This window comes from Lates calcarifer, linkage group LG6 (genome assembly GCF_001640805.2).
Source record: "Lates calcarifer isolate ASB-BC8 linkage group LG6, TLL_Latcal_v3, whole genome shotgun sequence".
NCBI classification, from domain to species: Eukaryota; Metazoa; Chordata; class Actinopteri; family Centropomidae; genus Lates; species Lates calcarifer.
This window is the reverse complement of record NC_066838.1, coordinates 24190036-24212506: the sequence shown is the minus strand read 5'-3', so window position 1 is coordinate 24212506 and position 22471 is coordinate 24190036. Positions and strand designations below refer to the sequence as shown.

At 40.9% G+C, this 22471-nt stretch overlaps 2 protein-coding genes across 3 annotated transcripts; one reads left to right on the top strand and one right to left on the bottom strand.

The window, feature by feature from the left end:
• The first annotated feature begins 386 nt into the window (after positions 1 to 386).
• On the top strand, positions 387 to 18997 carry gdap1l1 (ganglioside induced differentiation associated protein 1-like 1). 2 transcript variants are annotated; one of them, XM_051071413.1, is made up of 7 exons: positions 387 to 607; positions 1389 to 1989; positions 7529 to 7721; positions 11035 to 11208; positions 13723 to 13817; positions 15837 to 15951; positions 16047 to 18997. In XM_051071413.1, the coding sequence occupies exons 2-7, from the start codon at positions 1810 to 1812 to the stop codon at positions 16388 to 16390; spliced, it is 1101 nt and encodes a 366-aa protein (XP_050927370.1). In that variant the 5' UTR covers positions 387 to 607; positions 1389 to 1809; the 3' UTR covers positions 16391 to 18997. The 2 variants fall into 2 exon arrangements, with proteins under 2 accessions (XP_050927370.1, XP_050927371.1); XM_051071414.1 differs by lacking the exon at positions 387 to 607 and having other exon boundaries at positions 771 to 1498; positions 1601 to 1989.
• A 1402-nt stretch (positions 18998 to 20399) lies between these two features.
• Positions 20400 to 22471, bottom strand: fitm2 (fat storage inducing transmembrane protein 2). Its single transcript, XM_018688050.2, has 2 exons — positions 22264 to 22471; positions 20400 to 21673 (listed from the first exon to the last, which is right to left on the bottom strand). Exons 1-2 carry the CDS (start codon positions 22434 to 22436, stop codon positions 21079 to 21081), a joined length of 768 nt encoding a protein of 255 aa, XP_018543566.1. The 5' UTR covers positions 22437 to 22471; the 3' UTR covers positions 20400 to 21078.

Below are 22471 nucleotides of genomic sequence, written 5' to 3'. Positions count from 1 at the left end.
ACATGTCTTAAAGGAGGTGGTTGCTAACAAGTGGTTAAATGAGACTACAGAGGTTGTCAACATCATAACACTGAGCACGAAAACTGATTTTCTTACCAGTCCACCTTTACAGCCTTGTTGTGTTTATACTTGTGCTCTTGCAAACGATTACAAATTTTCTAAGAGAGCAAAAGAGGTCAGTGTACTAAATCAAATTTCAAGTTAGATGGTTAGTTCATTAAAAGCAGAATATTAGCTTTTTACTTCTGGCAATTGTATTTCTTTTTCTTTTTCATCATAAAAGTGGTGTTCATCTGTGACACCTATGTTGTGGAACGAAACATGAAAATATCGTCAAGTTTTTGTCGGTCACAGTTTATTTTCTGTAATAATCAAAAAACCAATGAAAAATCCCAATGGCTTTTGGAGAACGCTAACTTCCGGGTTGGCCTACAAAAAATACGTCATCCCGATGACACACAAGCGAGATGGGAGGGGCGTAGCTAGCTGGTTAGCATGCTAACTTCAAAGAAAAAACATGTTAAAAAAAAAAAACATAGACAGACATGATAGAAATAAAAGAAAAACACGGGTTAAATTTGCTTTCCACTGCTGGAGACAGGTCTAAGTGAGTAAAATATTGAAGTTTGATGCTGGACCCATAACATTTCTTTTAGACTGGCAAGTAAACAGCGGTTAATGCTAATGTTAGCTATGTAGCATGACAAAAATTCACAAATAGCTCCTTAATGTTAGCTGGTGGGGCTTAAATTTGAAAATAAAAAACTATATAAGAGGAAGATTAGTTTACCTGATCTCCATATTCTGCTGTGTGGCTATATAAATCGCTAATAACCGCCAAACATCCCATAGAAAAGCTCGAGGAAGCAGCTGCTTTTTAACGGTCAGTCCCTGCACAGGGTCAAAGGTCATCACATAATTACCGGAGAAAAAAGAGGTTCTAATATACAAATTTGGATGATTGTTATTTTTGTTATTTGACTTTTATTCATTCTTTTTCGTTAAGTATTGGATCATTTAAAATTAAAACAAAATAGACGTTTAGGGTTGGATCTGTTATACAGGAGTTGACACTGCTTTTTGGGAGGATAACAAGCAGAAAAGGTTGGGAATCACTGCTTTAATATACAGTCCAATTATGTATAAGCTCATCATATGTTTAGGCTATGTTTTAAAAAAGCAACAACAAAAGCAGTCAGATAATTGTAGTGGAGAAAAAAGTACAGAGTACTTTACTTGAGTAAAAGTACTGAAATGATACACACACGTTGCGAATATCTGTAGATGTTTCCTCTTATTTTTCACTTATTTATTCAGCCATGCTTTTAATCACTCAGCTGCACTTGAGACACATTATAATTAACAACACATAACCCTGTTTTCTTCAGCCTCCATGTCCTTACAGGAGCCGGTTGACCTTCCACTCCGCGGGTTTCCACCGCGCATGTTTGTGCGTGGCTCATCATGTGATGTAATACGGTTACACATCGATTTAATTGTAAGTGCAGCAGCATGCTCGAGTAAGTAGCCGTTTTGCATATGGATTAGGGCTGCGTGCAGTGTTTTTGTTTTTTTAAAAAATCTATGTTTTGATTCCGAGGTGAAGCCGATTTCAGCACCGGAGCTGTCCGAAACTGACGGATGCTGCTGCTGCTGCTGCTGCTGCCGCGTGAAGCGATGATGCTGAGCTCGAGCTGCTGAAATCCTCTCTCTCTCTCTCTCTCTCTCTCTCTTTCTCTTTCTCTCTCTCTTTCTCTCCTCTTCTCTCCCTCCTCGCGCCTCTCCTCCACACGCACAAAACGCTCTGTCATGGCGTCTTCCAACCATGTTACCCCCACCAACTGTAGCTGGTGGCCCATCTCAGCCATGGATGAAGACGGCAAAATCACAGACGGGGAGGAGTGCGAAGAACCCACGGCAGAGCCCAAACCCTTCAATAAAGACAGGCTGGTTTTGTACCACTGGACGCAGTCTTTCACCTCCCAAAAGGTAAAAAAAAGGGCAGAGCTTGAAAATTGAAAATGGAGGTGGCTCCATGTCTCTTTGCATGACAGCGTGGAGCCCCCTGTTTGTTTTTTTCTATTATTATGATCGAAGCATGTTTTCCTTTTTTGTGCATGTGTACTCCTTCCTGCACATACCTCCGGAATATGAATACGATCCTGCAGCTGGGCAGATCTCCCAGTTGAGACGTTTAGAAAGGCGCTGCAGCATGGGGCTCGTTTCCTCGACATAAAGCAGGATTGGTGGTCAGTTTATCACTGCACGAATCACCCTTCATATCTCATCACCTTTTCTCTCGCCTTTTATTGACTCGTTGAAGCGATTTTGTCTCCACAGCTGGCGAATGCGGTTTACAACCTATGTGCTCTGACACATGACATCCTAAATAATTGATTAAAATGATGTGCAAAACAAACCAAAGGCCATCTTTCCCCCTCTGCAGCGTTATCACACCATATGTTGTCATTTTTATGCCTTTTTAAATTCCACCTTTGGCAGACAGTAACCTGTGCCTCTCCTATTAAATCAACATGGGAGGAAAATCATCAAAATGTTGTCTTTTGACCATTAAAAACTAGCATTATATTATTGCGATTCATATTAATAACCTGTTTAAAGCTACAACACGACGGTTTTATTTGCTCATGTATGATCAACAGGGCTTTACTCCATAAACATACAGTATGTACTATATATTAAAGGGGCATTTCACCACTTTTACACATAAATATCTGTTTACTAGTCATTGAGAGAACGACCCAGCCTGTGAAAACAGCTGTATAATATTTGTGAGGCTCTGGAGGAGCTTTGTAAGTCTGAGGAAACGTTAGGGTTATCACAGGTTGGGCTCTGAGACATTACAGGCCCTCTACTCAGTTTAGTCAAATCCAATCTTCACATTCATGTTTGTAAGTAACATGTATCTGGCTCTGGTGTAAACACAGCTGTAGGGTTGCCTGTGGTGTTCACAGTGTTCAAGCGCACATCCATAATATAACCTAACCACAGGCTCCACCGTCTTTTCTAGACATAAAAGCCACTTGGAACATTTTCATGTATCAACAGTAGTTCCCACATTCACCAAATAAAAACTCTTAATTTGTAAAATGCTAGTTATTGATACTTAATCGGATGCTTCAAGTATATACTGGAAGTGTCTGCTCTGTGTAGCAGCAGAGCAGAGTCTTATCACAGGAAGACAGTGATGGAGGACTTGGTGTCAAAGTGCAAAGCAAAAGCGTCTTAACGAGACAATCTGCAAACTTTGTCTGATGACGGTGGTAGCATCTGGAGGCAACACGTCTAATTCACCACACACACACGTGGCATCCCTACACAGCTGAGGTCCTACACTGCCACGCATGTGCAGATGTAACTGAAAATGTGAGCTGCATACGTACAAGAATAACAACAACAACATAATTTGTGCGACAGTCAAAAGGTAAAAGCCATAACTTAAAAATCAGATGTGAGTCACTTAGACAAACAAAACTGGATTCTCACTTCACTTGGATGAAGCCTTTAAATGTTTAACAGAAAGTAGACATTATAAACTGCAGTTGGGGAATCTAATTAGAGCACAGGTATGAATTGGGAGGTGTTTTGAGGAGGGTCCCCAGTCTGTGAGGCAAAAGAAAGAGAGTGGTAACTGTAACTATGACAGTAACTGTTCCTTCTGTGTAAAAAATGAAGTAAGAATCCAAGATATGAAATGTTCAGGTGTTACCGGACAGATAAAACTTGTATCTTAACATGAGAAAGGTGTTGAACTTTTTCATTTTATTCCAGTGTATGTTATATTACAGTGTGTTTCACATGGAGTTATAAGACTAACAGTGGTGCCACCTCGTGCTTGGAGACCTTACTCTCTTCCCACTGGCTCACAAATCTGGGATCCCCAGATCTGAGGTCCATAGCTGGATTCCTTTCAAGTATTTCGGGCACTCGTGGTTTCAGAAGTAAAAGTAATTTTTCCTGTAAATGTGAAAACTTGTACAGCTCGGACCAACATAAAACTCTCTGGGCAATAAACTTGACCCGTGGGCACATATCTCTGTCTCTGCTACTTTGATTCTGACCATTTCTTTTTAGAAAACTATCTGTTCCAAATTCAGGACTAAAGTGCCGGAGCACCCCTTTAAAAAAATGCACATTCACTGTTATGAAATGACAACTGGAACATCATCTTTTTCCTCATTCATCACCATGTCTGCCTTATGTGTAAACACTGGTTACACTCTGAGGAAAGAGCCGAAACAATCAGTTAGGGTTGATGACGTCCATCTGGGCTTTAGATTTCTCATTTTAAAGACCAAACAACGAATTAGTTAAACCAAACAAATAGCTGGCAGATAAACAGATAATTAAAATATGATGATTGGTAAATGTTCTTGTCATGAGAAGTGGCTCAGTGCACGCAGATTTCTGTGTGAGCAAACCAGCTGTAACACACTGTCTCCAGACTGAACTGAGGGATGGTGTTATGGTACATTCCCCTTCCTCTGTAGACCGACAGCCTTGAGTTTGATGCTCAGTCTCAGGTCGGTACGTCAGTTATGAGCCTCGGTTGTTGGCTCACGGCCACTCAAGTCTGAGGTGCTGATTGCGCCGGTTGTCACTCAGCAGACGGTAAACACCAGGCTCACTGTCATGATTATCACCTCAATCCTGGAGCTGGAGTAGCTGACTCCACGATCAAGTGTGACTGCGCTGTCAATGAATACAGACTATTTGAGCACAATACATGTGAATTTCAACAAAAATTTAATTTGCACGGCTGATTATATTTATTTGTACAGTGGTGTATGACATTCGCTGTTATGCAAGCTGATGCATGCTTTAAATGGCATTTTGAGTCTGGCTTTTATGAGATTAAGAGGCGAGGCACTAGTTTGAACGCTGCTGCATACTTTGTGACTTAATATAACACAAATGCTCGCAGTGTGATTGGTCAAAATCTCTCTGCAGCACCTTGAAAGATGTGTGTTATATTTAGTCAGACATTCGTGACTTGCAGAACACTTTTTCTTTCTCTAAAGAGGCAGAACCGAAACCCAACGTAAACACTTTGGCAATGAGACAGAGACGATGACAAAGGAGTTACCTCTCCAACAGATCAACATCCGTTATCTCTGTGGAGACACTATCGTCATCAGATGTTCAGAGGATTATTTACAAGTCTTTGAATGCCTCAGCAAGTTCCAGAGAAAAGAGGGAAGCTATGCCATTGAACTTCTCTTGTACAACACTTCCCCTTCCTTCCTCTGTGTTTGTAATGCTTCGTGACAAACTGCTACCGTTACAGTGCTCCCATGGTCTGAAGTAGGCCATAGAGTGCATTCATCTGGCTCACATGGCTGATGCATTGTGAGCACAACAGATATGATAAAGACAGAGATGGATAGGGAGCGATACCCAGGAATAAGAGCGCATTTAGAGGCCAGCCTCACAGATCAATACAGCACTGGCAACCTCCAGGTCTGCAGGTTAGAGATTTACACCTTCAATAGGCCCTCTCTGAGACTCTCTGCTGTTTCCTTATCTGTGTGTCATCATGCCAGTATATATGAGCTCAGCCAATTAAGAATCATCCTCATGTTGTTTTCAGTGTAATGCTGTATTAACAGCTAGATTTTACTTAAGTTAAAGTACCAATAATAAAACGGAGATAGACTTGTTTGTTTCACCTGAAAAAGCAGTTTTAACACCACCAGACTCCATTGACAAAAACAGTAACTTTACTTCTCAGGACGCAGGAGTTGCTGGGATACCACTGCCTCCATCTGTTAGTTTGTTTGTGTTATTGTGTGACTCTCAGTGATGGAAAAAGCACTCAGATACTTTACATAGGTGAAACTACCGCACAACAACACAAACAAACAAACCGATCGAAGCAGCAGTGTTCCATCAGCTCCTGTGTTCTGCTTGGTAAAATAACTGTTTTTGTCAATGGAGTCTGGTAGCGATATGTAAGGCTTTTTCTGGTTAAACAAAAAGGATCTTACTCTTTGATAAAAAGGTCAATCTCTGTAGGAATTCTGTCCCTAATGTTGTGAGACACTTATAATAACAATCTGTCTCTGTCAATGGCAAAAACAAGCACTTTAGTGGATGTACTTTGACGAACACCATTTTAGGCCCATGTTCAAAAATGTGATAGAAAAGAAAACTTTTTATTTTTTGTTTGTTTTTTGGACTTTTCTCCAGTCTTTGTGTTTTCTGTGAAGTACTGGAGCGTCGTCTTTGGGCCTTGACTAAGTTCAGAAGAGAAATGTCTCTGTGGTGAAACTTCTAACAGCTAATAGACTGAAATGTGACAAGACACCACAAACACTGCTACGTCTGTAAGAGCTGAGTGCAGCACTTGAGTAAATGCGCTTATTATTCTCCACCACTGTTAACAGTAGTAACGTGCAGATGTGGCTTAAATTACTGTATATTATTAAGCAACAGCAGTGTTTTTGTGCCGCAGGCATCTGAACTACTTGGCATCATTACGAAGGAGTGACTAATCTTATTATATAACAAACTCTTTTTGCAACAGTGACTGCGTTATTGTGGGCGTCACTGAGGGACACCTCAGCAGTATAAGACTGGGACCTGAAATATTTGACAGTTTTATATAGAAATGCTTGATTTAGTGTGTAGCAGTGCCACACTGATGGAGATGTAAAAAGCTTTTTTTCCCCTCTTTGACATTGCAGCTTCATCCACAGATTTGTTCCTGCTGTCCAACCCAGCGGTCCTGCTGTAATTACTGTCCCTGTTTTACTAAATCATTCAGTTTTATTTCGTTACACCATGTCCAGCCATGTTCAGCAAAACTCCCATTTTGCTGTTCTTCTGAAGCGGCCCAATGTGGCGCTTTATACCCCGAGTGTCATCTCCTTTCATTAATCTTATTCCCACTAATAGCTCTCCATGGACCTTGGCTTATCCTTCATCCCTCAAGTGATGGATCCTGACTGTCCTGAACGGTTTTTGCTCAAACTCCAGCACACTGTAAAATATCTCATTATTTTCCCGGACCACACAAACAATGCAGCTCAGTCTGTTTATTCTACACAACACAAACATGATGACTTTTTTAATGTCATAAACTAAGAGCTGAAGCTTTTAGTCTTGTTTGCTGTGCTTTGGTAACACTGAAATGACTCTTTTCAACAACAGGAGATAATGTTTGTGAGAAAATGGATCGTGAGTCTTCCTCCTGTTTTTGTATTTTACTTTCTAGATAATGTTTTTGCAACAACAAAATGTCTCCTAGTTCATCCTGAGCATATTATTTTATACATACATTAACGTATTTAGTGATTTATTATATAAAATAAGGTGTGGTGTGGTTCGATTTCCTCGAACAAAGCAATGCAACCTGCATTAAATTACTGTGTTTAAACGTCTAATCTTTTTTGCTTATCATCCTGTCACAAGCTGCTGTAACAATCTGAGCTGACACAGCGCTGACTGGTCGCTTTGACATCCACCTCCTCAGAAATAGAAGCTAAACATTTGCTTATAATTGCAGGTACGTCTAGTCATTAACGAGAAGGGTCTGGTCTGCGAGGAGAGGGATGTGAGCTTGCCGCTGCAGGAGCACAAGGAGCCCTGGTTCATGAGGCTGAACCTGGGTGAGGAGGTGCCCGTCTTCCTCCACGGAGACACCATCATCAGCGACTACAACCAGATTATAGATTACCTGGAGAAAAACTTTGTGGGAGGTATGCTGCAGTAATAATGTGGTTTCCATTTAATGATGCTTTTTTCCTCTCCACTTCAGATTTTAACACTGCAACTGGAGGCAGATGTTGTGGTCTTATCTTGCACTCTGTCATATTTTATTATGTTTGAGTGGATAATTTTCCAAACATGTTTTAGTGGATAAGAAAACAAACCTACAGCTAATTAATTTACTCTAAACCAACTGACACGCATTGAACCGAGGGCTCTCTGGACTGGGTCCCTCTGGGGATTTTATCGTCCTGGTGGTGCGGTTGCCTGGTTTGCCTTGTTGCTAAGTTAGAGCAACAGGAAAATACCACGCAGTGTGTGAAGATGCGGCAGCAAAGACAATTGGAAGCCAATGCGAGGCCATCTGCCGTCCTCCATGCAGTGTGTGTGTGTCAGCGCGTGCTGTACTGAAAAAGTTGTTGCAATGATGTCTTTGCACCAATGTCACCGAGATGAACTCCTCTGATTAGATTAGACAAAATTGGATTGATCCCTTGGGGGACGAAATTTGTGGCAGCCGCAAACGAGACACAGATACAAACACCAGAGAGAATGTAATGAATGAACAAGTGATCATTACTGAAACACTAAGTAAATAACGACGAGCAGCTATTCAACTATGATGAGGATGGAAGAGAATGTAAATGTGCATTGTGGGGCTGAAACATGGCTCAGATTCAGGCTGAACAGGCATAAATGTCACAGCAATTATTCAGACCTATACACTGAATCTCGTGTGTTATAGTATCTGTGAGTGGCGTGTCCTATAGCATCATGAGTTCAGACATTATACTGTTATGTAATGTCCTGGGAGCCTCAAACCAGTGAGGGACTGAGGGAAGCTGGCCAATAACCGGAGAGCTCCCTTGTCTTAGCTTAGTTAGTGGTCAGTCTCTCAGAGCAGTGATGCTTGAAAGTTCTGCAGAAGATGTGGTTCACTGCTCGCTCAGTAATACAAGGCTAGAAGGCAAACTATCTCTGGCGTTTGACATCTTTTTCTCATTCACGGCCATTCATTTCAGCTCTATAGTAGTGTGCTGTTAGTCTGGTATTGTGCTGAAATCTGCAGTCATTCAGTGTTTTCTAAATTAAGGTGTTATTATTGTTTGGTCGGTTGAGGGTTAAACGAATCCGCCACATGTTTTAAAAACCAGACCTCAAGCCGGACATGCTTTTAGCCAGAAGTCAATCAGAGGGGATAAGTCTTACAGACGTGCTTTTTCTCTGCGTGTAAATCCCTAATGAATGCTGGCAACGTGGGCTGCAGCTGGCCTGGAAAGTGCAGATGTCTCAGAAATGAGACTCTTAGACCACTGTAGTGCGGCGTGGTGCCAATTCAGACGACTTTAGAATGTTGTTGAGATGCAGCAGAGGGCTCTTGTCTGTTTGTTGGCTGAGAACAATCGAACAATCAGGGTCTCAGTTACACTTTTATTCCGTCACGTTAAAACTGAATGTGCACCTGTGTCTCTAAGACGGCCGGAGGTTGTTCTTCTTTATTTGCTGATGTAATATTTCCACCTCGGTGCTGCAGCAGACCACCTACAGGACCACTGCCTGGCATGCCCAGGTCGGCATGTCGGTCCTAGGACTGATTACTCAGCTTTCTGGAGCCCTGCCAGGTGCAGAGCTCCACCCTCTGCAAGCTTCTTCTTTGGCCTGGACATCCTCACGCGGCCAACTGACTATCTCTGTTTTGTCAGCGATGCCGTCCCTGCGTCTGACTGGCTGTGACCCTGCACAGAGATAAAAGCTCTCTCTGTTCTGCTAACCTGCCTCACTCTTAATACTGAATCTCAGCAGCAGGTCATTATGTTGAACACCATCCCTCCCAGCCATGCGGCGTGTAGCCAGCCATAAGAATTAGGCCAGCAAAATGGAAATGCAGCTTCACTCAATAATTGCACTTTTTGAAGGAGTAGTTCAACATTTTTGGGAGTAAAATGTGCAAAAACAGAAGTGTAAAAAGTGTCTTTATGGTGAGGAGATCAGTTTCACTCTCATATCTGTCTGTTAAATATATAGCTAGAGCCAGAAGCCAGTTAGCTTAGCTTAGCATAAAGACAGGTGGAAACAGCTAACCTGGCTCGGTCTGAAAGTAATTAAAACATTATATCATCTTTGTTTAATCTGTACAAAAACCAAGTGTAAAAACAATAATTTGCCATTTAAGGGCTGCGTCTCTGACTTTTTATTGAATCTGAGCAGGTGCCAGGAACTCCAGGTAGTTATTGTGCCTTTCCAGGAAATATTCAGGCACATTCCCATGCATAAAATGACAAACTGATGATTTTATATTTTGGTTTTTGTAGAAATTAAACAAACAAGATATAATGAGTTAACTTGTGAGCCTTAGAGTTGCTTGTAGGTCTATTTTGTCAGATGATCCAGGCTAGCAGTTTCCCTCTGTTTTCCAGTCTTTATGCTAAACTATGGTAACTGGCTGGAGCTATTTGTAAGTTTTTGCTATCTCTCCCAGCAAGAAATCATATTCAGCAACAGAGAAAACTTACAAATAGGCCCTTTAAGGATGAGAATCAGTCAGCCCTCGTATTGTATTGTATATTCTGGACGATCATTGTCAGGTTTGAGAAAATAATCCCTATTGATGTCACCTGAGCTCAGGACTGGAGACTACAGATAAGTAGCAGAAACCCTGTGTTACTCACTATGTGCTGACTTTATAAAGTGTCAGATATCAGACAGGTGTAACAGAGTATCATAATGCAAAATGTAGCATCCAGCATTTTTAGAGCTTGACTCCCAGAAACTACAGGGCAGGTATCTCAGCTCCTTTTTTCCTCCGTTACTGTTACTGGATGTCATCCCACAGGATTATACGGCGTCTTCATCTTAAACCAGTTAACTTTTGCACTTAAAATCAATTTGAGGAAGCTTAGACTCCAAAGGGTTTTTTTTCAGCTCTCCTCAGTATTGTTTAAATGTCAGGCTTTATGAAACGTGACCGCTGGTGTGTTACAGAGAGCGAGGGGTGTCATCTGTTACCAGGTTACCATGCCGTATGTGTGTGTGTCTATGTGTTATTTTGGGGTTGTGTAGCACCAAGCTCGATGATGGTTGCTTGGAAACCTTAGGTGCTCCGGGGAAGTTTATGAAAATATATCATGAATATCAGTGTGGATCCATGCAGTAGAACTGTTTTGTTTACACATTTTGTTGGATCTGTATTACTGTTTTTTAATGTGCCTGTGTTTGTCCTCAGAGAGCCATGACATGGTTCTGAGCCACATTAAAATGCCTTCTCTCTACATTGGTGTTTCCGTGTCGGCGTCTCGCCCGCAGACACGGTGGCTCAGCTGATTCCTGATGCAGACTCGCCTCTCCACGACCGTGTGCAGCAGTACCGCCAGCTACTGGACGGCCTGCCCATGGATGCTTACACACACGGCTGCATCCTCCATCCAGAGCTCACCATTGACTCTATGATCCCAAAGTACGCCACCGCAGAAATACGTAGTAAGTGAAGCCAGCTCACCGTACTGTGTAGGCATGATTGTTTTCAACTGATTTCCAATAATGGTGTAGCTAGTTTTACCTGTTTTATATACAGTCAGGTTGGAGGTCAGGCCCTGTCAAAGGGACTCAAGATAAAACTGGGCGGGTGTGAGATTATTAAGGCTCATTTATTCTACCTTAACATACAAAAAAAGGATAAAAATACATCCATTTCAAATGGTGTAACCATCACTGCCCACATAGGTCCATATGTCCTTGACACATTGCAATACATCCACAGGAGGGCAGCTCAGAGTCAGACGTTTCTAACGATAGCAATGGTGGAGAAGGTCGTAGTAATGTACTTCTTAAGTATGTTGCTTGAACTATTGGCTACATTGCCCCCTGCAAGTTCCCGTATGCAAAGTGTGCACAGACGGCTCTGTCTGTATCAGTATGCATATCTAATGTTGAACACAAATGAGCCTTTAATGGGAGAAAAAGGAAGAAGAAACGTGGCTTCTCTCTAATCTTTATTTTTGTGAAATATTGGGTCATTTAAACTGTAATTTAAGTAAAAACCATCTGAGGGGAAATGTCTCTTTGGCAGAGCTGCTTACAACTCATTGACTGTTTTTATGTAGAGGGTCTCTGGGCAAAAAGGCTAATAACGCGTTATATTTTACAGGTTTATTATATATTTCATTATATAAAATCGTACTATGAAAAAATAACCAATAATTCTTGCTGTAATCATGTAATATTTCCCATAAAGTTGCAGAAAATGGAAATACGTAATATAGTACTTGAGTTTATGTACTCAGTTACTTTCCACTGCTGGATTCTAGCAGCTGAATCCACTCATGTGTGTGTAACGCACAAAGGCACACAGTGTTCACAGAATCACCTCTCACTGTGCAGTGATGCAGCATGATTTAACCTGACAGTGTGTTCTGCTGCATTTCACAATGGATGCTCACACACGTTTGATATTGTGAATGAATGCATGCAGGTTTACAGATGTATGTGTGTGGTGCGATATTAAATACAGATAATAAACGTGTAGATTGACAGAATAAAAAGTAGATGCTGCTTTTGTTTTATTTTTGATACATAGCATAAATAGATTTCAGTGCTTTGAACTCATTATTCTGATCATTTTCAAACACTCAAGGTGAATGAGCTGCAACTTCAGGACCAACTAGTCTCCCAAAGCAAAAACAACAAACAGGCATTATGAATGCAAAGCTATTCATCTTCCTTACAGCATTTTCCACATCATCTGCAAACAAATCCCCGTTTTTATGTGCACGACGTGATTAGCATACTGTGTAATTTGACGCCACTCAATACCAAAAACCCCTTAACGCAGCACAGTGTAGTGATGCCAGGTTTATATATCCCAACAGCAGATATCAGGCCTCCCAGCCTGAACTGAAGTGCTCTTTCCATCAGGTAATGGCCTCGGCATGTAAATCAAAGCAGCGGCCTGGACTAGACGAAAATTCTGCAGCAGAATTAATTATCCAGTAAAACCCTGGTTGGTTTGTGTTGTACAGTATCTATAAAATTAAATGGAAAGATGCATCAGTGACTTTTGTGTGTAATCATCCACTGATGTTTTATGTTAAATAAGTTTTACGCACTTTTGTCTGAACTTGGATCAAATTTTAATCTTCACAGTAAAATATTTTAATGTTTCTGGATCCAGCTTGTGGTATGATTCTTACGTCAGTGTGGCACAATGTAAAGACGTACTGTCACATATTATCAGTGTAGCTATAGGGTAGAGTTTCTCCTTTAGAGGAGAAGATTGGTGAAATTATATTTTGTCGTTATTGTCAACAAAATGCCTTGAAAAGCCGATGTGTGCGTCTCTCAGCTCCAAGTCCATTCAAGACATAAACCTTTAAAAACAGATCTCTAATGGATATATTTTCATTTTCTTAAAAGGCCAAATTATTTCCTAAAACAGCCGGGCTACAAACGTCACTCAAACACGAAACTGTGTCTTTGTCAGGGACTGTTTTCAGCTGCGGATTAATACACATAGAAAATAGAAAAACAAAGGGACAAACATCTGGATTATTATTTGGATCTGCACCGAAATTTGAGGTAACTGCAGTGCCCAAGGAACTTGTCACCCAGTGCAACAGTCCGGCTCACTGATGTGATTTTAATAGTTTTTGGAAACCAACAGAGCTCTACAGCACAGAGGAATAAGATTTATTGACTCTGGATACACAGACAATACTTGATTAAGCACTTATACAGCATGTACCACAGCTGACAACATGAGTGCCTCCCTCTGCCCTCAGGGGACCGTGAAGGGAGCACAGATGAGTTATCTCTCCGCACAGTCAGGTACCTCCATGGAGGATTAAACAGGCCGGTCTCTAGAGTGTCTGCTCTATGCCAGAAACACCATGGCTGCAAAACATAGTGTCTGCAATAATATTTACAGTAGTTTATGACTACATCAAGACAAAACTTATAACTTATGTCTGCTGTGTGTGTGTGTGTGTGTGTGTTCAGGACACCTGGCCAATGCTGCCACAGAGCTGATGAAGTTGGACCATGAGGAGCCTCAGCTGACAGAACCGTACCTGTCCAAGCAGAAGAAGCTCATGGTGAGTTTATGTGTGCATTTATGTGATTTAAAAAAAAGAATGAACAGAAGGGTTGTAATAATAAAAGGTATTTGTAATTTTTTTACACAGTTTAAGGGGTAAAAGCTCATTAAAATTGACCAAATACTACAAAATCATACCAAAATAATAAGGGAGGAATTCTAAGAGGGTTTACTCCCTAAAAAAAACCTTTAATTCACACAAATAATATCTTACATTTCATTTAATTACTCTAAACTATCCTGAATTTTTAAAAATTAAGTTGCAAATTAAGGCGCTTGTAAAATTATTTTCCAAAATGTAAGGGGTTTATGTCACAATATATTATAGTCTACTAGTTTAATCAGTTTGTTTATCCAGTGGTGTAACATGCTGAATAAGTTTCGCTTAAAATATCCTTAACTTGGGCCTGAATATTACAAACCCATGAAGCAGTTTCTTCACATTACACCACTGAAGAGCTAAAAAAAAAAAAAGAAAAAGAAAATGAACCCTGCAACATTCAGATCCTCTAACCTAATCCTCTGTACCTTTGGCCTAAATACAATTCATATTCAGAGTTTTACATTCTGCTAATAAAAAAGATGTTGTACATGATGAGAGGCTGAAAAAACACTAAGTAGACAGTAACAGCTGTTTTCACCTGTGAGTTTTAGAATCGATGAAACAGGAGATGAGTCTGTGTCCTTCGCCAAGGGTTTTATTAGCCACACCAGTGCTGTGGCTCTAGTTTTGGCAATGTCAGCCCATTCTGTTGGTCCCCCACTTCGGCCCAGACAGAAATATCTCAACAACTATTTGATGGATGACCATAAAAACGTGCACAGACATTTGTAGTTTCCAGATGACGAATCCTTCTGACTTTTGTGATCCTGTGACTTTTCCTCTAGTGCCACTATAAGGTTGATATTTGTGGTTTCTGGAGTGAGATGTCTCGACAGATTGTGTCATCCAATGCTGGCATTAGACTGGCACTAAGAGGGCAAAGACCTTGGTTTATGACCAAGCACTTGCATAACTAATTACATTCCCATCAGCCTCAGCTGTACTTAATGTTTAGTGCTAATTAGCAACACACTCACAGACTTAGACATGCATTCCTCTTCAGTCTGAGGGCTCAGGGCTGCCATATATGTGAAACTGTTTCAGTGAAGTGTTTCAGGGATCTCTGATTTGTTGAGACCTTTCTGCATACTTTCCTCAAGTAAAACAATTATATAACTCTTTTCCTTTAAAGTAACAGAGTCATTTTGATGCTGCACTGACTTGTAATAGGAAGAATGGAGCTGCTGTCATTCCCACTCGGCCTTAAAAACACCTGTGACTTTGACGTCATTAAAAACCAGCGTTCATCTCTGACATCCAGCCAGGAAACTTCGAAAATATAAGAGTTTGGTGTGACAGCACTTCAGGCTACAGAAGCCGGGGATCATGAGGAATATTACTGTTACAGTTCAGTGAGTGGGCAGTATGCAGTCAGAGCTCCAGTTAAGCTTTGTTTTCTGTAAATGAAAACCGCTTAAGTGCTTAACCAACTCCTTTAAAAAAGGAGCAAGCAACAGTCTCATTCACTAAACTACAGTCTTAAACATCAGCTTTGTAACAGCCTGTGGTTCAGGGCTTGTGGGGGATGTTAGCATGCTGATGTTAGCATTTAGCTCAGAGAAACACTGTGTCTAAGCACAGCCTCACAGAGCTGCTAGCGTGCCCGCACACTCTGTCTTGTTTGTTTCTGCTTGACTGTAACACATCTGTTATTGTCAGCAGTTTTTAATCTGATACAGTGTTAGTCTTAAAATACTACATTACTTTACATGCAAGAACTGGGGGATAGTTTCTGTTTATTAATGTTTTATCAGGGACGGCCACAAATTAGCTGTCACTTCTCACTTGGAGCAACATGTAGTCCACATTTAACAACAACATTTTAATTTAAAATGAAAAGAACGTCCAGCTACGCATGCTGGTTTGCCTCTTTGGGTTTAAGTTTTTTAATTATTATTTTTTTCTAATTGTCAGGCGAAAATCTTGGACCACGATAATGTGAACTACCTGAAGAAAATTCTGGGAGAGTTAGCCATGGTTCTAGATCAGGTGGAGGCTGAACTGGAGAAAAGGAAACTAGAGTATCAAGGTATGTCCGAATGATTATTAGGATTATATCACATGCTGCTTTAAATATATATCTATATTTCCAACAGCTCTCATTGATTTCTTTTTTCCCCACAGGTCAAAAGTGTGAGTTGTGGCTATGTGGACCTGAATTTACACTAGCTGATATCTGCCTCGGGGCCTTGTTGCACAGGCTCAAGTTCTTGGGACTTTCTAAGAAATACTGGGAGGACGGCAGCCGACCCAACCTGCAGTCCTTTTTTATGCGTGTGCAAAAACGCTACGCTTTCCGCAAGGTCTTGGGCGACATCCACACGACCCTCCTGTCCGCGGTCCTACCCAACGCCTTCCGGATGGTAAAAAAGAAGCCGCCGTCCTTCTTCGGGGCCTCTTTTCTCATGGGCTCGCTGGGAGGGATGGGCTACTTTGCCTACTGGTATTTAAAAAAGAAATACATGTAGTGAATGCCCTCTTGTTGTGTTAAATGTCTGTGTATTTGTGTGATGTTTCAACTTTTCTGTAATGTTTTATGACTGCAGGAAAACATAATGAATCTATATAGAGAACACTATTACTTACCTGGGTGAACAAAGAAATATTAAAACATTCCATAATAAGAAATTCTTGACAGCACATTTTCTGGTAATCAAGGCCTTCATCGAGTTTAATTTCTGGAAACTTGCAGCTCTTGTGCCTGCGAGTAGTCGTTTAATTTTTGTTGGAGGCAGGTCCACTTATACTGAAAACCTACAAGTAAAAGAAAACCCAGACAAAATGTTAAATACAGTAACACCAACAGGGGTTAACTGACCTTCGCATGCCACTATTATAGTCATTACTCATACCTGCTCTTCACTCCTCCATCTGCCTGAGGTTTCACCAGTAAAAACCACAGGAAAACGTACGTGACAAATATTTTCTGATAAGTGCTGTGCTGCCAGAAACTGCCAGATGAAACAGTGAAATGATGGAGGCAAACTATAAAGGAATAGTTTGATGTTTTGGGGAAATTAATGATTTGCTTTTTCGTCAAAAGTTAGACGAGGAGATTGATGCCACTCTCGTGTCTTTATGCTCAAGATGAAACTACAGTTAGATGGTTAGTTTAGCTTAGCTTAGCAGAAAGACAGGAAACACTATGTCCACAGGTAGAAAATCCAGCCACCAGCTCCTCTACAGCTCACTAATAACATGTTCATCTGATTTGTTTAATCTCTACAAAAGCCAGAGTATAAAATTATTATTTGTGGTTAGCTTAGCTGCTGGTAGGGAGATTTTGTTACCTTTGGACAAAGCCAGGTGTCGTCTAGCTCTAGCCTAGGTGGTTCTTTAACAGCATTTACTGCTGCTCTGAGGGTATCATGTCTGTATGCTAAATAACACCTAGCAGCTGGTTAGCTTAGCTTAACATGACGACTTAAAGCAGAGGGAAACAGCTAGCCTTGGTTTGTCCCAAATAATTTCACAATGCCCAAAGGAGTGCACAAGCAGCTCTCACTCAGAAATAGCAGGTTATATAATGTATGATATTGTGTAGGTCACAGCTCTGACCTGTCAGGGCATGGTCACTGGACCTCTGGGGGTGTCCTGTGGTGTCTGGCACCAGGACATTGGCAGTGGATCCTGTGGGTTTCTGGGTGGCGCCTCCATGGATCTGGTTTGTTCTTGTGCATCCTGCAGATGCTGGTTCAGACTGGGATCTGGGGAGTTTGGAGGCCAGGTCAACACCTTGGGCTCTTTGTTGTTCTTTGAGACATTTCTGAGCGGTTTTTGAGGCAGGGCTCCTGGCTGTAGCTTCACATTTATCAGAAACACATGAGAGTGGCATCAATCTTCTCACTTAACTCTCAGCAACAGAGCAAATGAGCACATTTCCCTGAAACGTCAACCTCTTCCTCTTAATAACTGTACACCCTACACACAAAAACACACAAACACACACAGAGACACAAGTGCGCTCAGAGTCAGTTTATTTAGAGCACCACAGATCACACAGCACACAGTGGTCCACCGTCACTCTCTTTGTCGCTGAGCAGGAGTTCAGATGTTAGAAATCTTTGGTGTTTGATTCTTGGCTGAGTTGTAATCGTAATTTCTGCATCTACGACACAATCGTGTTGCGTTTAGGTTTAGGATGTATAGTTCATTGCATGGGTTCTTTCTTATTGTGTAAAGCGTGTGGTGATGGGTGGACACGGAGGATTTTGTGTCGCCCAGAGAGGCAGAATTTACGATCACTACCGAACATCAAAAACCAGAGATTTCTAAATGTTGCTGTTGCTAAATGTAACGTTTGAAGCACCTGCACCGCACCGCGTGTTGGAGATGGTCCCTCAGCAATATTTTACTGCTGTTTGTTTGTCGCCAGCTCCTCCTGACAGATGCAAGATTGTTTTTACAGATAGATATTTTTAATTATACATTGTCTCATTTATTTTACCGTGCTGAATTTTTAATGAGCTCAAAGGGTGAATAAGGGGAACAGGCAGGTGGGGCGGGGTGGGGGGGGAGAAAAAAAGCTGACTCATCTGAAGGCTTAGAGGGGTGAGATGAGGAAAAAAAAGAGCCTTTCCCTCCTTGGCTAGCCCAGCCAGCTGTCTCATTGTTTGTTGATGCAGTGTACTTTTCTCGCTCCACACTCTGTTCACCCTTAATGGGAGCCTTTCTGCTTTCTCTCAGTCAGACCTCCAGGGTTTAACATGCTACAAATCTGCTCCTCTAACCATGCGCTCTTTAGGTTTAACTCATTACGTGAGGTACTGGCTGGAGTTGTAAGCTGCTTTTTTTGTTTTATGGCTGGTTATACAGACATTCTTGCAGTAAAGACTCTCAGTAACAGTGTTTCTTTCTGTCATTTAATAGGGGGGTAACTGTACAGCTCTAGCCTCGGATAATGAAGGTAATTTATGCGAGTCGTTCAGGATACTCCCCTCCTCTCTGCAGGTGGTGATTAGCAGCAGCTGTGGAAGACAATGTTGAACCAAAGACGATGATCAATGCTCCTTTAATAGCAGTATCGCATTGCTGTGTTATATCTAGATAATTAAATCTGATTTTCATTAAGAAAACTCCTCTAGAAGAGTTAAAGCTGTGGTTCATTGTGTCCCGTTTCATGTTTGATATGGATATGATAGTGCAGGGCAGCCATATAGATTTAACTGTCTGCTATCAATCCTTAATGCCTGGAAAGACATTTGAGATGTGCATTAAAGGAACCAGGGAGGTTATTTGGCTCCAAACTGTTCTTGCATGAGCAGCAGAGATGTAAATGGTGCAAAAGAATAAATTAGAATTTTTTCAAAGTAATGAAGTGAGCAAGAGGGTGTAAAATACTATTTCCTGATGTGTTTTAATCACATAATTAGCCTAATTGTCATTTATATTGACTTTTCAACGCTCAAAACATTCACTTATTTTGTTTTGTTAACTGACAAACAGCAGATGACACTGTGGGAGGGGGGAATATGTAAAGAAGTGTCATAACCAGCCACTCATTGTGAACGCTTGGTACATTTTGATTACCGCAAGCACACTTGTTACGACTTCACCGCTTCTTCTGACTGAAGTCATGCTACCTGAGGGGTTGGATCTGTACTTCTTGGATCACACAAAGAGATCAAGTCAAGAAATCCTAGTTGTGATTTGTGGCCATTATATTTCACTATAGTATTTTTTTATTTTTTACTTTTTATTTTTTATATTTCTATATATATATATATGCATTTATTTATGGTGCTTTTTATGATGTTTGTTCATAAGCCTTAATTTATTCAGTTGCCATCAATGACAAATAAATAATGAAAATGGAGCATACAGAACCTGGTTTTTATTTTGGCAAAAAAACAAAACAAACAAACCCTGTGCTGCTTTGCACTTTTAATCATTAGTAAATATTACTCAAACAGACATTTGGTTTCCTGGGGACTTTTTATGGCAGTTAAGATGGAGTCTGTGGGATTGCAAATCAACAATGGCACCACTGATCATCGTTTATGTGCTTTTATTGGAACACAACGGAAATCTATGGCACAGAAAAATTAGGTACTTGGCAATAATTTGTTACTTAACAGGATGAATTCAGTTTTGGTATATTGTTGACCATGAGAAAAATTTGAGCTGAAACAATTTGTTGCTTGACAAAAAATACTACATTTTATCAATGAAGTTTTTTTCCCCCATAGACAAAAGTCAAATGTTCACTGGTTCCAGCTTTTCAATTGTGGGGATTTTCTTTTTTTATTTGGCGTATCTGATGAAATTCAGTAACATGAATCTCATTTGAAGGCATCACACTGGGCTTTAGGAAGCTTTGATGGATAATTTTCACTGTTTCCTGACATTTTACAGACAATTAATTGATCCAGAAAAAACATAGTCAGATTTATGAATCATTAAACTAACTGTTAGATGCAGTAAAATACTGAATATGTCCAGCCTTATCCTTTAAAGCCTTAACAACAGCATATATGATCATTAAACCACCTCTACATCTGCTATTTAATTTCTACATCCTCTGAGCAAACTTTATATATAATGTTAACACACAGTCAAACTAACAAACCCCAAACCAGATGTGATAAGAATAAAAGAAAAACGGACAGCTCATTAATATTGAACAGTAGGATGAAATGTACCTCCACTGTTGTTACAGTGTCGGATCTAACTTTGTTCTGAAGGTAGTTTCCCATTAAAAAAAAAAATAATAATAATAATAATTAGCACCTACTATACATTGGTCTGCAAAAATACATGTCGTCAGTGCTATATGACTGGAGCTGTAAACATTCTCTAGTGTTCCCACTCAGACACCTAAAAACTATGATTATTCAACCACGAGAAAAGAAGTATAAGGCAACAAACTGTCAGACAAACAATAGTCTAGCATGCGAGCCACAGAGGCTGAAGGTGAGAGGCTGAGGCTGGACAGACAAACAGCGCCTTGCTTTTATCTCAGGTTACCAAGAGTCATTTTGGGAACAGCAGCTGCCAAACACTGTGAAGGAACTGCAAGCCAGATCTGTGCAAAATGACCTTTCTGTGAGAGGGAATATCTTAAAATAGTGTCGCCATCTTGGACCTGGAGACAGTTAACATAAACTGTAGTGTGTTGTTTTGAGGATCGTGTCGTACAGGAAAGTATGACTGCAGCTCAGGCATGTTGTTTTGGTTCTTTTATAGGGGGGAGTCCCGGTAAAAAATGCTTATACCAAAGCCGATATGTCACATACCACGACAACAGGCCCAATCCCGTCCCTATCAACTTGTGTATAAAGTCATGGAAGTAAACAGAAGTGCAGGCAAACATCCACACCCATATGATCACAATCAGATTCAAGGCCACGTACAGCAGGTTGGCAACCATCTTGGGCAGTGCAGAGAAACTGGATGTCTTCACACAGGTCATGGAGACCATTTCCTCCTTGATGAAAAGAGCAGAGTAGGTCAGGATGAAGGAGTGTCCTGAGATGTCAAAGCCGTCCCAGTGGAAGCCGGCGTGCCTGCAGGTTGCCTTGGATGTGAACTCCTCTTTTTTTAGATTGGTACCAGTTTCAATACAGGAGCCGGACATTTCCTCAATGTGGAAGAATATCTCTGTGAAGATGTACCACGTGGCTGTTGCCACTACCAGAGACAGCGCCCGCGAGAAGACATAGGACACGTTCCTTTTGAAGGAGAAGTTGGAGAGGAGGATGAAGGGTGTCAGCAGCATCAACGTCCATCCCCAGGACACTTTGACAAAATACCTGCAAGAGGAACAGGGAATTTACTCACTATATCAGATCTGATACTCTGTCCTGTGGGTATTATCCGGGGTAGAAATATAATAATATAGTTATAAAGTCTAAAAATTATATATATAAAAGTAGATACTCAGATTACAATCATACAAAAAAAGCAGTAAATTCTCACTTTTAAGGAGCTGGAACCACAAAAACAAACAAGATTTTTTAAAGTAGTTCTGCTTGACAATTAAATCAAATGATTGTTCGATTATCAAAACAGCTACTAATTAGTTAGCTGTCGAGTCAATCAATAGACTAATCGTTTCAGCTCTAAGTGATTGATAAAGACCGTTACCTTTTGTTTTCTTTTTGCTCATCTGTACTTTAAGCTGACATTTATCAGCACAGCAAACAGCCACTGTTTACCTTTGACCCACATCGCTTCAGCGACGCTCATCTCATTGTAATATAGTCAGGAAAATTAGAAACACTTCCTGACGGTGTTTTCACCTGTTTGCCATCATAAATTCACCTGTCAGGGAGCTACAGGTGTGCTCACGTGCTCATAACAACCGGTAGGGTTAGGCTAACAACACTTTAGCTCTACTCACATATTAACGACATTTCTGCTGTTGCTGAAATACGTCTGCGGGACGACGTCGAGCTCCTTCAGACCCGATCCCACGATTGAGATGAGCGCAAATATCGCGGGGAAGTAATCTCTGACGGCCGGTATACGCCACAGTGTCAGCAACTTGTCCACAATGACATCCACCGTCGCCATGTTGACGTCTCTGAGCAGAGCCGGGGCGGAAGTCG